Source organism: Melopsittacus undulatus, chromosome 3, assembly GCF_012275295.1.
Source record: "Melopsittacus undulatus isolate bMelUnd1 chromosome 3, bMelUnd1.mat.Z, whole genome shotgun sequence".
Classification (NCBI taxonomy): Eukaryota; Metazoa; Chordata; class Aves; order Psittaciformes; family Psittaculidae; genus Melopsittacus; species Melopsittacus undulatus.
The window spans coordinates 61,004,554-61,018,633 of NC_047529.1; the positions used below are offsets into that span (position 1 = coordinate 61,004,554).

General features: G+C 39.8%; 1 protein-coding gene across 1 annotated transcript in view; it reads left to right on the forward strand.

Annotated features, from left to right (window-relative positions):
- Positions 1 to 243: 243 nt before the first annotated feature.
- SLC16A10 (solute carrier family 16 member 10) overlaps positions 244 to 14,080 on the forward strand; it is a 68,897-nt gene continuing 55,060 nt past the window's right edge. Inside the window, exon 1 of the mRNA XM_034061172.1 lies at positions 244 to 652. Within this exon, the coding sequence (XP_033917063.1) occupies positions 244 to 652 (409 nt within the window). The remainder of the gene's footprint in view (positions 653 to 14,080) is intronic.

The window sequence follows — 14,080 nt, forward strand, 5'->3', positions numbered from 1 at the left end:
GGAACAAGGGGGGGGACGGACGGGAGCGCGCCCGTGTGGGGCTAGACGGGCGCGAGCGGAGGGGCGGCCTCGGGCGCGCGCGCGCATACACGGACAGACGGACAAGACAGGCAGAGGGCTGCGGGATGCCCGCGGCGAGGGGCTGAGGGCGGGTGGGGGCTCAGAGGTCGTGAGGTAGAGGAAGAGGAAAGCGGGCGCGGCTCGCCGGGAGGGTCTCTCGCTCACTCCGCGTCCTGGCTGAGGATGGCGCCGGTGAGCGAGCAGCTGGAGCCTCGGGGCACAGAGGACCCCCCCTTCGCAGCCGCAGCCCCCCTGCCCGGCCCGCCACCAGCAGAGCCAGTGGCTGCCGTGGTGGCAGAGCCGCGGCGGGAGAACGGCGGCGAGTGCTACCCCGGGAGTGGCAGCCCGGCAGCACCGAGCGGTGAGAGTGGGGCTCAGCCGCGGGAGGAGACTGAGGCCCCTGTGAGTTCGGGATGTCCCGGGAGCGCGGGACCTGAGCCCCCCGAGGGCGGCTGGGGCTGGGTGGTGATGCTGGCCGCCATGTGGTGCAACGGCGCCGTCTTCGGCATCCAGAACTCGTCCGGAGTCCTCTTCGTCTCCATGCTCAAGCTCTTCGGCGACGGGGAGGACAAGCAGATGACGTTTAAAACAGGTGAGGAGCGGCAAGGAAAGGGGTCGGTGTGGCTTACAGCCCTTTCCGCCTTGGCCTCCCCCCCGACACAGCCCAGGCCGAGCAACCCTGGCCGGTTGCTTCGGCTGTCAGTGCCCGTGCCCGCGCCGCGCAGGACTCTGAGGGCCGGCCCTCGGCGTGGCCGGTGGGCGGTGGCGGCTGCTGCTCGTCCCGCCCGTCCCTCTGGGCAAGCCGCGGGACCCCTCCGGGCGGTTGGGAGGGCCGGGCCGGAGCTTGTTCCGCCGCAAGCACAAGGGGCCGGGCCGAGAGATTCGAAAATGATCGTTCAGCACGGCAAAGAGAAGCTCCTCTGTCGCTACTGACAGGCTTTGCGGTCGCAGCCGTGCCCCGGAGCCAGGGCTTGGGGCACCAAGGTCCCCGGATATCGGGGAGAAGGTGCAGGGGAAAAAAGCAGGTGTGCTCTGGCTGCTTTCACAGCAGTATTTTTAGGCATGTCATTGTGCATTATGGGAATGCATACTCGTGGTCCCAGGAAGTTTTATACCCCTCTCCCATTAGTCCACCGAGAAGTCCAAGTGATTAAATAACGGTGGGGTATAGTGGCACTTAAAATATGTCAAGAATGGGCTTAACAGTTGCCAACAGATGTGTCGATTTACTGCTGTAAGCAGTATCCCAAAACTTAACAGTAAAGTTAATGATGTTTACTAAACTCTAAAGACGTAGCAGTATCACCAGAACCAAATCTCCACTCTGCCATTACTGACCTAAATCATTCTGGTCACATAAGTATCAATTCAAAGGTGAATGAACTATCTTGTGTAAGTTATCTTTGAGAAGTGTCTTGCGCTTTCACTTTGTAAGTCGAGGAAATGCATTTTTTTGCTTTCAATAATAACGAATTAAGAATTATAATTTATTATGGCAAATAATAATCAAGGTAGCTTATTTGAAAGGTAGTTTACATATTATTAAACTGAAATGTTAAAGAAAACCAAACATTGTCTTTTATGCTTTTGTTTTTTACTAAAAGGTGTTCCAGCTATGTAGCATTGCAGGGGTATAAGCCTTCTAGGGAATTTTCTCAGTACAGATTGGTGTTACAGACCTTTAATAGCGTTTTGAAATTTGTCTTCCTTAGTATTGGGATAAATGGGCCTAAAGGAGATGTAGGAGACAAGGAAGCTGATTTTCCTCCCCTGACTTTTTTTTTTATTATTTTTTTGGTCTGAAGTAGAAAACCAGGGCCAGGTGTTTAGACTGGAGTAAGAGAGATGGAAAACTATGGTAGGGAGTAAAGTGATGTACTCTCCAGTGTTTGGACTGTATGTGGTGATGTACAAGGTGTCTTGCAGGGTATTCTTGAGATAAAAAGATGGGCAGCTAAGTATGTCTATGCATCAGGTGTGGCAGTGCCGACTTTGGAGAAGGCAAATGCATATCCAAAGGTGGGTGCCGAGGCTCCTTATCCCGTACAGGAGAAGAATGAGGTTCAGAGGAGGTGCTGTGAACATTTGTGTACTGACCTGGCAGTCTCTGGTCAGAAATGCAGAAAACACCTTGGTGATTAATACACGAGTCTGTTCACAGTACAGAGGTGCAACTGCTTTTTCTGAGGATCTGGTCTTTTGAGAGACTATTTGAGGCAAATTCCTCTCCCTGCCCCATGAGAGTGCAGCAATCCAGCTCCAAGAGTCATAACAAAAAAAAAAAAAAAAAACAACAAAAAACTCCACAAAAAAAAACATAACAAAAAAAAAGGAAAATTAAAAAATTGACTTTTTGGTTACTGGTGTAGGAGTCCAGTAGCCAACAAGAGGAGGACTGAAATTGTTCACTCTTGCCTTCCAGAAGGCAAGAGATAATGTGCCACTGGTGTTCGAGTGAGGAGAGATTGTGGATGCGCTCCACCCATGTTTTTTGAAAATTTGCCTGAGTGCGGAAAAGAGTGGGGGAAAAGTGGAACCAGACTTTAGAGCCTAGTTGCTCTTGCATCCTGTTTGGAAGAGCAGGAGGAGTTCTGGATTCTGGATGCAGCCAGTGCCTCCTGCATCCCTTACTACTTTTTTATTTTAGGGGGGAAGAAAATCCAGATGTGCTCTGGTTTGGGTAATGCAAAAGAACTAACATTGTGTTTTAAATCCAGATGAGTTTAAGTTGGGGGAAATAGCACAAGGTAGCTACCTCGTCTAGATGACTTGTGTGCATGGGAAGGAGGACTGCAAATACAAAATTGCCTCCTGTAACTAGCAGAACAGTAGATGAAAGAAGTGTCCTTCAATACCTGAAACTACACTAATGAGTCTGTGCACAGTAAGGGCTAAGCAGCAGCTGTCAAGCAGTACTTTCTGTTCTCAAGTGTTGAACTTCATTGCCTTGAAACTGTTTGTCTGCTACATTTTATCTTGTTTAAAGTAGGGCTAAGAGTGACCTAAACAAATTCTGATACAATATTTAGCTTGCCACCAAGGGGAGCTGTGGTCAGAAATGGCAAGTTGCACTTGGTGTAACTCTTACTGAACACCCATAGATTAGCTGGCATGCTGTAGAAAGAAAAAGAATGATCAATAGGATAAAGTCAGTATGATTTTAGTGTTAGAAAAAAATACAGCCAGATCATTTCCATGTTATTGATTATTGCATTTAATCTAGTTAGTCTCTTGTGTTTGGACTGATAGCAACTCAAAACTGAGAGGTGGAGACTTGAGTTTGAGTCAGGTTTAATGAATTTGAAAACTGGAATTTGTAACGCAAATTTTCTTGTTCTGTGTTTTTGTTTTGGAATACAAAGTTTAATATTCTAATCCATTTTTTAAAAATTATTTCTTTAAAATCTGCAGTGCTGATTTTTGAGAGGTATGAATATTCAGATCATCTCTCCTGGGACCCCAGGCATCTGTGGAATCTTACAGTTGATCCAGAGTACCATAGACTTCAACTTTTTTTAACTACAGTATTATTTAGCTATTGCCAGAAGCATATGTGTTGCCAGAGGTTTTTGTGTGCCTGTTCTTCTGGGACCAGCCAGTAGTTGTCTCTTGCCTGGTGTTTTCCTAAAATAGAGGACCTAAATAGACTATACTATGCACTATTTTTTTATTTTTTAATAAAATTTTGTAATCTCTTAATAATTGATGCCTGTCTCTGTGTGGAGCAGAATGGGAGGGAATTTAGTAATCAGAGTATGTGCTGGTTTTGTTATTTTTTAGTAGACTGATGGATATTTATCAGTATGAAGGGCAAAATGGTGGGAGGCAGAAGGAAGGAGGATGTAGTTAAGTGACTGCCTTGCAGATAAGGAGTGGAAGGAAGTAAAAGTACAGGCAAGGCAGCAAGGCTATCTCTAGAATGCAGCATCAGCACTGGATAAATAAGATTAATAACTATAACATTGTTGCAGGATTTAGGAGTGCTAATGGAAAAACTTGTGCTGTGGGTTATAGAGGGTTCACAGATGTCTTCAAAGGGCATCTAATTATGGTTTCTATTTTTAAGAAAAATTCTGAACATAAGTAGCATACAGTATTTTGGTATTCATATTAGTAAAAAGCTTTTTACTTTGCTTATGTAATGCACCATATAAGCAATTCCATTGTTTCCTTGTGTAGCCATTTTTTTTTTTGTTCAAGAGCTAACTGGAGCTAACTACAGAAGAGGAGAAGCTGCCAGAGTAAGTATAACACTTCTAGAAAGATATTTCTGAAGTCTCAGGAAACTACTTAGTTCATTGTTTATAGTTCCTTGTGTCTGTGGAAAAAGTTGAGTGGAAAAACGTAATGGCAATGAAATATGGGAGGGTCTTTGTCCTTGGAAACTGGGCAGTCCTAGTAGGCCTAAGCATTCAAATGCAGCTGTGGTCTGATCATTCTTGAAGGGACAGGTTTGGGCACTAGGGCCATTCCAGGTTCTGGCAGAAAGAGCACTTGGTTCGCCTCCCTTTTGGCATTGGCACAGGGGGCCATGGAGCACTGAGCCAGCCCCTGTTTTATCTCAGTCAGAAATCTGGCACTGAGTCCTGTGTTGTGCTCTCTGGATTGATATATAGGATTTTGTGTGTGTATGTACACATGCCTGTTTTCTAAAGGCAAAAAAATTCTGAGATTCTGGTTGCAACAGAGATTAAGAAAAAAAAAGATAAAAATACTAGTTCTATTAGTTTAATTACTCCATACTCTGTGATTTATAGTGCTGGTTCTGTAACTCCACTGGATTACTCTCTTGAATGATTATTCACTTGTACAAATAGCCTTGCTCAGGGAGTATATACTGCTATTCCTGTTCTGCATACTCATGTTTGTTTTGTGTTAGTAGGTGTTATTAGAAGACAGTGCCTCAGCTGGCTTGAACTGGTTATCTGTGTGCTTGTATTGTGTCTGGCTTATAAGTAGCGTACCTTATAAGGTGCAGTGTTTGGTGGTGTATCTGGGTATCAGAATGATTGTTAATTCATTGAGCTGGTTTAACACTGTTGGTACCATCAGGACTCTTGGAGCTGGACTGCTGTGGTCTGACAGGGCAGGGAGGGGAGTTCTGTCTTTGTTGTCATATACAGGCTATAACTCAGATACTGGAAATAATGGGTGACTGCAAAGGTCTGCAAATATTGAGAACAAGTGAACCACTACTGTATATGGAAAATTAATTTTGCTGAACAGGGCTGGCTCTTTTATTGAACAGAACAGTTTGAGGTTGATTTTTTTTTTTTTTTACCTTTAGTTTCTTTGAATCTTCTGCTATTTTCCTGAGCTTCAGGGCTAAAAACACCGTCGGCAGTTTTGTTATAATTCAAGACCTTGTTTTGTAACTGTCCTTCAGAACCACACTTTAATTCTATGGGATGTGGTTTACAGTGAATTGGGAAGCTTGGCAAAATGGAACTATGGCTTATGAGAGAGCAGTTGACTTTTTTTTTCTCTCGCCCTTTTTTTCTTTTAAGAAATAGAATCAGTTTTGGAACATAGATGTTATCAGAGCACACAGCTGTAATTTGTGTGCAAATTACGAGAAAGCAGGCTGCTCTGTAACAGTTCAGTCAATAGGGATCACATTACAATGAAGGATGAATTCCACGAAAACTTGGACTGATGGATATTGATGCTGCCATAGTCTGCTTTCCTTCCCCTGTTTGTGTGGCTATTGAAACCAGTGTGGGGAACTAGCAATGGGAGCAGATTGTCTGAAAACTAACCTCATGTAAAAGTAACGGTTAATTTCATTCAGCTGCAGTAATTTTTTTACTCTTTTGACCTGGCTTTATGATTATAAATATGTACATAAATGAAGACTCTGAAGTAGTTGAAGTTATGACTGAGTCAATCTGGAAAGTTGAAGGTAGTTTCTTTAGTATCCTGTCTCTCTTTAGGACAGACTACTTAATACTGTTACTGTTTATGCATACACACATGCACATATATCTTTATGCCTCCATCTCGGGAGCATTTCTATTGTACTCTTGATGACTAGCTTGCAGATTGATTAGTATTGTGCCTGCTAGTTAGGTTGCCTTTTTGTTTTTCCTTTGTTTGGAATTCACATTGGTTGGATCTCTTCCTGTTCCAGCTGCAGATTAACTTGCAACAAGTTCCTTAGTTAGGGAGAATAATCTTCCTCATGTGTCTAAAAGCTAGTTACTGGTTTATTTTTGTGGGCTTCTTGAGAGACAGTACTTTAATTTCACATCCAAATAAAATTCTAGGGGTGGCCGGCTGTTGCTATCGCTCTGCATTGAAAGCACGTGCCTCAAGTTACGAGCTTTTGTGCTGCTTTTCAGACAAAGCAAGCCTCTAAAACCTCCTTCAACCAAACCCACCTAATACTAAGATTTTACTGTACTTTATTCATGAGATGAAAAGTTAAATGAAAGCAGAATATTATTGAATGCCCTGCCAAGTAATTTGCTGTTAGTGTAACCTTATCAATAAAGGTGTTCTCCTAAAGCTGTTACCTTGGTACAACACTAAAAAGCTAAACGTAATTTAGTGCCTGCAGCTATGCTAATCTAGTTACATGTATCAAAGTAAGGAAAAAGTTCTTAAACGTGAGGTTAAAATATTTTAAAACATATTTTTTAAATAAAGTGTTAGAACTAAACTTTATTTTTGTTTGTTTTTCATAAGAGAAATGCCTTGATGGTTTTTTAAGATAGTGTTAAAACTGTTTTTCAGTCTCATCTTCAAATGGCAAATTTCTAAAGGGTGTAGGCAAAGTGTTTTTGAGTTGTCTCATTTTGAATCCAAGTAAGCAAGAGGATCATGTGGTTAGATTGTTATGCAGATGGATAAAGACTCAAACATGCTTTAATTTCTAAGCAGCAGAAGAAACTTTTTCGTCCTTCATTTTGAACATATGTATGTGGCTTTCTGATCTGTCATCTGTAACTTTTTTTTCAGAGTGGCTTGGGACTGGTGTGTGTATGTGTGTATTTTCATGTGTGTGTCTCCTTATATCTTTTCCTTGGACAAATCTTTCAAGTTTTAATAGGTTTTTTTTTTTTCATGTGGAACATTTTTCATACTCTCGGTCAATACTATTTTTTTTTGTTATCATCTGATACTTCTATAATCTTCTGTAATATGGAGAATGGTACTTTGTGTCGTATTCTAAATGAGGCTTTGCCGTTTTACGGCATGACATGATGCACTATGATGACATTGTACTATCTAGGTTGCATTATTTACACAACCTAATGTTCTTGCTGTTTTTATTAGTACCTGCATTCAGTGGAGTTTCCAGTATGCATTGCTCCTTACTCTTCAACTTTGTTTTGTTTACTTGGTGCCTCCAGTCTGTTCAGTGTAGTCTTATTCATCCATTTTGGCTACCATTCCTGGAGGTCTCTTGAGAGGAGCATTGTTACAGGCCAACTTGAGTTTTTAATGTTAGTCTCTCTTCCCTTATTCAGTTACTAGTTTAAATGAAGAAAGGTAGCAGATTGTTCTCAAACTATTATAATTTTGTCTAGTTACTCTTTTAGTTAGTTTTATTCATTAATTACAGATAACAAAATGATTAAGGTTTTAGCCTCTCTGCTTGGAGTAACATTTACTAGAGCAGGGTGCCCCAGTGATGGGCTCCAGACCTGCTCAAATGCATCCTTCCTCAGGAGCACTTTTTGGGCTGGGACCCATGGTATCATAAGGAACAGTTGCTCCAGTGGCTACTGGGGGCTGTACCCTGTGGCACTGCTGCTGTTGAGCAAGTGTTTGCTGTTCTGAGAAGAGCTGCTGGCCGCTTTTGGCATGCCCTGCTGTTGGCTAGTGGCTGTGTAAACTGCTGTGCCTTCCTGCCTTGGCTGTGCTGTTGGATCTGTGCTCTAGGCCAGCCCTTTTCATAATGTAAGGGTTCAACAGTGTTATGAAATCTAGTATTTAATATTTTCTAAATTTTTATATATACTACTTACTATTTTAAGAGCTGCATGCCACTGAGTTCCTCAGTTAAGATTATCTGCAGTTCAGGTTTAGCTGTTGAATTGTTACATGCTTAGAAACTATCCTAATCTGTATTTGAGTTCCTCATTTCTCAATTTATGGACTAGTTTGTTAATACTTGTAAAGCATTTGGGGATAAGTGTTTGGTCAGTCATGTGAAAGCATCTTTAGTTCGCTAAGTGTTAAGAAAATTTTGTTATTGGCATTCCTGATCTTTTCTAGTGTTTTAGACAAAATGTATATGTAAAAAAAACTGTTTCATTTTCAGAAACATCTATGTAAATCTTAGTCTGAATTCTGAAGACTATTTTTTCCACATCTTTATGTAATGTAATACCATAAAGAAGAGAAGGGCTTGTTGGTCTGAATTATGAATAAAAACTTATAATATAATTCAATACCTTAAAGATCATGCTTTAAAATGAGAAGAATATTAACAAAATTCTAATTTGCATTGTTGCTTGTTGCTAAGGAAAATAAAGATTTTTCAATAAACACATTGGGCTGTAACACGTAACAACTAATTGCCCAACTTGAAGTAGCTTTTGCTGTGTGAACTACATGGAAGGAGATGTACCAATTACTTTCATCTAGGCTAATGTAGCACTGTGATAATAAAACTGATCTATTTTTGAATACTCGTTTTGTCAGAAGGAATCATATAGGTTTTTTCACGTGTCTCCCACAAGTTTTTTTTAGTCTCTTTTGTGAGCACAGGCAGTTAATGTAGCCTTAGCAGTTTAATCTTCAGCAAATATGTACAGAAGGGATAATTCTATGGGAAAACATTCCCTTGTGATCTTACATTATCTGTTTTATTTCCAGATATATAATTTATTACAGGAATAGCAGCTCTGTTTTATATCTTGCTGTTAATTTTCATGGGAACTGGATAGGCATGACTTGTTCTAATAGCAAAGTCAGAGTAGCAGCTCTTTAGCAGGGATGGGACCAATTTAAAAATCATCAGTGTTAGTTCCCACACACAGGAAGGCATTACTGTGATGCTGAGTCTGAATCTTATCAGCAACATGTCTGTTATCCCATGGAACGTGATCTCCCTTAGATGGTGGGGTTGTGCTTGGATTGCAAGTTGTAAAGCAACTTTCTTGTTGCCTTTTTGTTATAAGAAGTAGAAGTAATGAAGTTCTTGGCTGTCTGTCTTCTCCAGTGTGCCTTGTTCAGCAGAGCCGTGCTTTCTGTGTGTTCAAAGTACCTCAGAATAATTTTGTTTTTTTTCTTTCCTTTTTTTTTTTTTTAAGAACATGTACATATATATGAATAAGTAAAAACATGCTAGCTACTGATATAATTTCCTTAGCTTCTAACTATTTATTGTCTTCTTGGAAATGGCTTGTAAAATGGGCAGTAAGGGTTGTTTTCTGGCTTATGGTCTGGATTTTAGTATTTTTTTTCAAGATTCTTCAATAATAAGGTTCCAAACAGGAAATGCATTAGGTAAGAATTAAAAAAAACCCAATAAAAACCCCCCACACCAACAAAACAACCCACTTTTCTAGTTCGTTGTTAAGTATGTTGATGGCACAGTTGACATACTTTACACAATTAATGTTTTTAACTCTATCAATATTGTAACTCTGAGCAAGGATAAAACACTGTGGTAGAATGTTCTAAGTAAACAGTGAAGCTTTCATCTGCAGTCTAGAAGTAATCAACAGTCCTTTCTTGTTGAGCAAAATGTAGCTTTCATAGTTGCAAGTCTGTTACATGATGATGAGGAACAATGGTCTTGTGCAGACGGTAGGAAAACTTCTCTTCTGCAAAAAAGAACCAACCACGTTTCTGAACCACAACACTAAAAAGGGATTCTTGTAATTAAAGAAGTCTGAGCTCTTACTATATTGCATTGAATGCTTAAGAACCAAAGAATCCAAGAAGAAAAGGGAATGTTAGTATTAATGAAAAACTGCTCTTCAGTGGATGTTAATGGGCTGTATCTTTGGAGATTTCTACTGTGCTCTCTGGTTTTGGCACTCCAGAGCCCCTTGTTGTCCTTGGACTGACTTTAGTATTTTTATTTTCTATACCCAGGCATCCAGATATTTCTTAAGAAGGTGCTTAGTTTGCTCTAGACTAGCCTGGATGACAGCTAAGAAGCACACAGAATGAGCAGTTGAACAACAATGACATTGGTGTAAAACGGAAACTAATTTGGTTTGCCCAAGGAAGCCTGTGTCTCCCAGCAAAAGAATTGACAGTACTAAGTATTCTTGGGCCACACAACCAGGGTTTCCTTGGACAGTATTCTGAGCCTGTGTTATAATTAAATATGCTGAAGAACATGCTGGGATTGGAATAATCTCAGTGGGTTACGTAGGTGAGACTGAAAGCCTACTCATTGTCAGTTTGCTCCATGTTCAGCACATACTCTAGTAGTTTCAAAGTGGTTTGAACTGGTTGATTACATCAGCTGCTATATAATGCTGCTTATTTTTATGAGAGGAAAGAAGGTGTGGTAGTGGCGCTTTACCTAAAGATGCTATTAACCTCAAAGTAAGTGAGATTGAAATCAAGAATCTGAACTATGGAACATATTTTGGACATGTCAGTGGTACATGTTCAGAGTAACAACCTTCTCAGGGAGTCGATGGAGTGTTGCTAGATAATATTTTTTCAATTCTTGTGTACAATTTATAGGATGACTTTTGGGTTTTCCCAAAATACTGCCTGTAGTCTCTTGAGTTCATTGATTTAAGGCGTCATCTGTGTGACAAAACTGAAGGTATGTACTTAACGAAAGCCTTTATGGTTTTGGCACATGGAAACAAATTTGAAATTGTCCTTTGTTCTATACCTTCTTTGTTTTATACCTTCAAGTCATTTCCTACCTTTGAAATATTGTATGTATCTTAGGTTTTTCAAAACCTAACACTGCATTCCAATCTTGAAAGAAATTAGAACTCTCAACTTATAATTTCTAACACTGCTGGGTGCAGGCAATGATCTAGAAAATCAAATCAATACAAGGAAGCTTTCTGGAAGCTTAAATAAAACGTGCAAGCTTGAGATGAATCTTCTAATCCTATCAGCGTAACCCTATTTTTCACAAATTGAAGCACAGAACATTAACAGCTTTTTACACCTCTCTCTCTATCAAAGTCTTTTGCTCATAGTGCAGCAGTTTAATGAACATTCAGTTTCATGCAGTGAAATCACTGACCCTTGAAGGTGTGTGTGAGGGGGACAGGACAGAACTGGGTAACTTACTGGGAAGCTGGAGTAGAATGGCACAAAATTGGTATGGACAATGTCAGTCTTCGTATGCAGTTAGGAGTTTAGTCAGCATGACCCAGTTCTTGTGCTCTGAATTTTTTCTTTTTCTAATATTAACCAAAGGGTATAGTGTGTTTTGTGCAATTCATGCTACCTCATGCTACACCATTAATCTTTTGTACATGTGTATAATACATTTAATTTAATGTATGTTATATGATACAGGTTTGGTCTCCACATCAAGGTCTGTGATAAAACAACTGTATAGTGTATTAATATTTTTTTAGCTGAACATGTTCAGCTAAAACATTATTTCAGCAATTGGTTGAATTTTTTTTTTGTTATTTTGTAAGTAATTCTATCCATTAAAGATAATTGTATTGGGAAAATAGAAGTAGGGACAGGCAGATATCCTACAAACTATCCTTTTGCTTGTTCTTTGGGATACTGTCATAGCTGCCTCTGAGCAGCTGAGGTCTCAGGTTTACCAGTCCTCTAGGTGCATATTTTCCTGATCATGATAGATAAGCATGATGTTATAAGCAGTAAATTCAAAAGCCAAGTGAAAAATTGTATTGTGCCATTAAGACCGCCTGCTGCTGGACTTATGTGGTTGTCCTGGTGTTTCAAACAAAAGGGATGTGGATTCTTAATATGAAAGCATTCCTGTAGGTTTCAAACTGAAGATCAGAATGAAAAGGATACAAACTTAATTTCAAGATGAAAATATGCTGCAAATTTTATATGGCCTTCTGAAGGGATGAATCTTATAATTTCTCACTGCTTTTTTTTTTGTTTATAAGCAGTGTGGATTCTGTGGAAGCTTTGGGTGTTATATCTTTGAGATAGGAACTCAGCCTAAGAGATTGCTGGTTAGTACTTACTGTGGAGATGTTGGTATTATGAACAGTGCTCTTAGAGTGAAAAGGGTTTAATTGTTTTTATGAAGGTATTGCTTTAAAAAAAGTTAGCTTGCTACTTTTCTTGAGCTTTTACAGTGCTCTGTAGAGAGCTGCATGAACTGTTCTGTAATTTCTCTTAAACATAGTTATTTCTGTTTTTCTGGAAGAGAACCATTTCTGTGACTGAGGTACCACAACGTGGTCATAATGTCTGAAAGAACCGGTCACTGCTTTTCTCTTCTGTGTTAAGCTAAAATCTGAAATGGAGGAGGCTCAGTGGGCTTTAACAGATATCTAAGAGTGATTGTTTTTAGCCTTAGAAGTTGCTAGTAACCATAACATGGACAAGGTGACTTGTTTGCAAATCTCTGGCTGGTGTGATTTTAGCTAAGTAGATTTATTGTGATCTCCCAGAAATTAAGTAAATAATGTTTTTTTCCTTATAAGATTTTAAATGCTAGGTTTTGTCCATACAATTTTTAGCAATGTTCCATATGTATTTTATCAGAATAATCACTAGTTTATATTAATATACTTAATCCTGATAACATTTTATATTCTGGATCTTAAAATGTATCTTTGAATTTTGCTCTGCATCCTGCTTAATAGATAAGTACCATGTTGTTACTTTTATACATATATAACCTCTATGATAGAAAAGCCCATAAGCCTTTCAACTAAAGAAGGAGGAGAGGTTGCCCTATAACAACTACTGTATCATAGAATCATAGAATAGTTAGGATTGGAAAGGACCTCAAGATCATCTAGTTCCAACCCCCCTGCCATGGGCAGGGTATCTTGTATATACTTTGTGTTTCCAAACAAGCTATAGACTTTCACTGCCTACTTTTGGTCTCTAACAAAGACAGTGCCTCTGCTCTGTAATGCAGGACTCTCCATCAGTTTGTAAGCTCTACCTTTTAACTTTAAATTTCATTTAAGGGGGGCTTATGGCCCTTACGATTCTTCTGACTTTTTCTCAGGCTCCCTGTGCCATTACCACCAGAACTATCCCTGTCTGTGCAAAACTTGGAGTTTGAGAATGTGATCAATTAATTTTAAGGTAATCTTGCCACTAAGTGTGAAACTGCTGTAGTGGCCAACCTTTTAGTGAAGGGTTGAGTGTAGCTTTGTATAACACAAAGACATTGATTGAGGGATGGAAATAAGGGTTTGTGGTTGGGTGAGGGCATGAATGTTTTAGTGGGAATCTCAGCAGGTGGTTAGAGAATGGCTTAGCAGTGTTTACACAAAGTTTAGATGAGGGGAGACTGGGACTAGTGTAAATGCAGAGGAAGGAAGAAGGAGCCTCCACCAATTGTTAGGGCTGGTGAAGATATCAAAGATGAAAATCAATCTGCTTATTGTTAAGCCACCTTCTACTGCGAATGCTGCAGCCATACAGATTTATTTGCTTGATAATATAAGCTCTTACCTTGCAAATGGACTTGTACTGCTTCTGATTGCAGCTATGCGTTGCTGTTGTGTTGTTGTTTTAGCAGTTACTTTTTTTCTTCATCTACTCTCTCCTCTGTTCTATGAAGTTATTTCATAATTGTAAAGCTTTTTTTCTACATGCAGTTCATTTAACTTAAACAGGCACAGGCCCTTTGAAATTCTGTAAGTAGTGTATTTCAGTTTACTAAGACAAAGGTATCACAAATCTTTCTCAATAGTAAACCGTGCTGTAGGATTTTAGAGCTCCTCTATTCATATGCTTGTCTCCAGTTTGTGGAGTATCAGTTTCAATATTATAGTTGCATGTTTGCCAGTAGTAGTAATTTCTGGCATGTACTAAAATAATAAATAGGTAAAGTATACATAGTTGGTCCCCTCCTTGCCTTTCTTTTTCATGTTTTTATCTGGGTCACTGGAACTGTTGA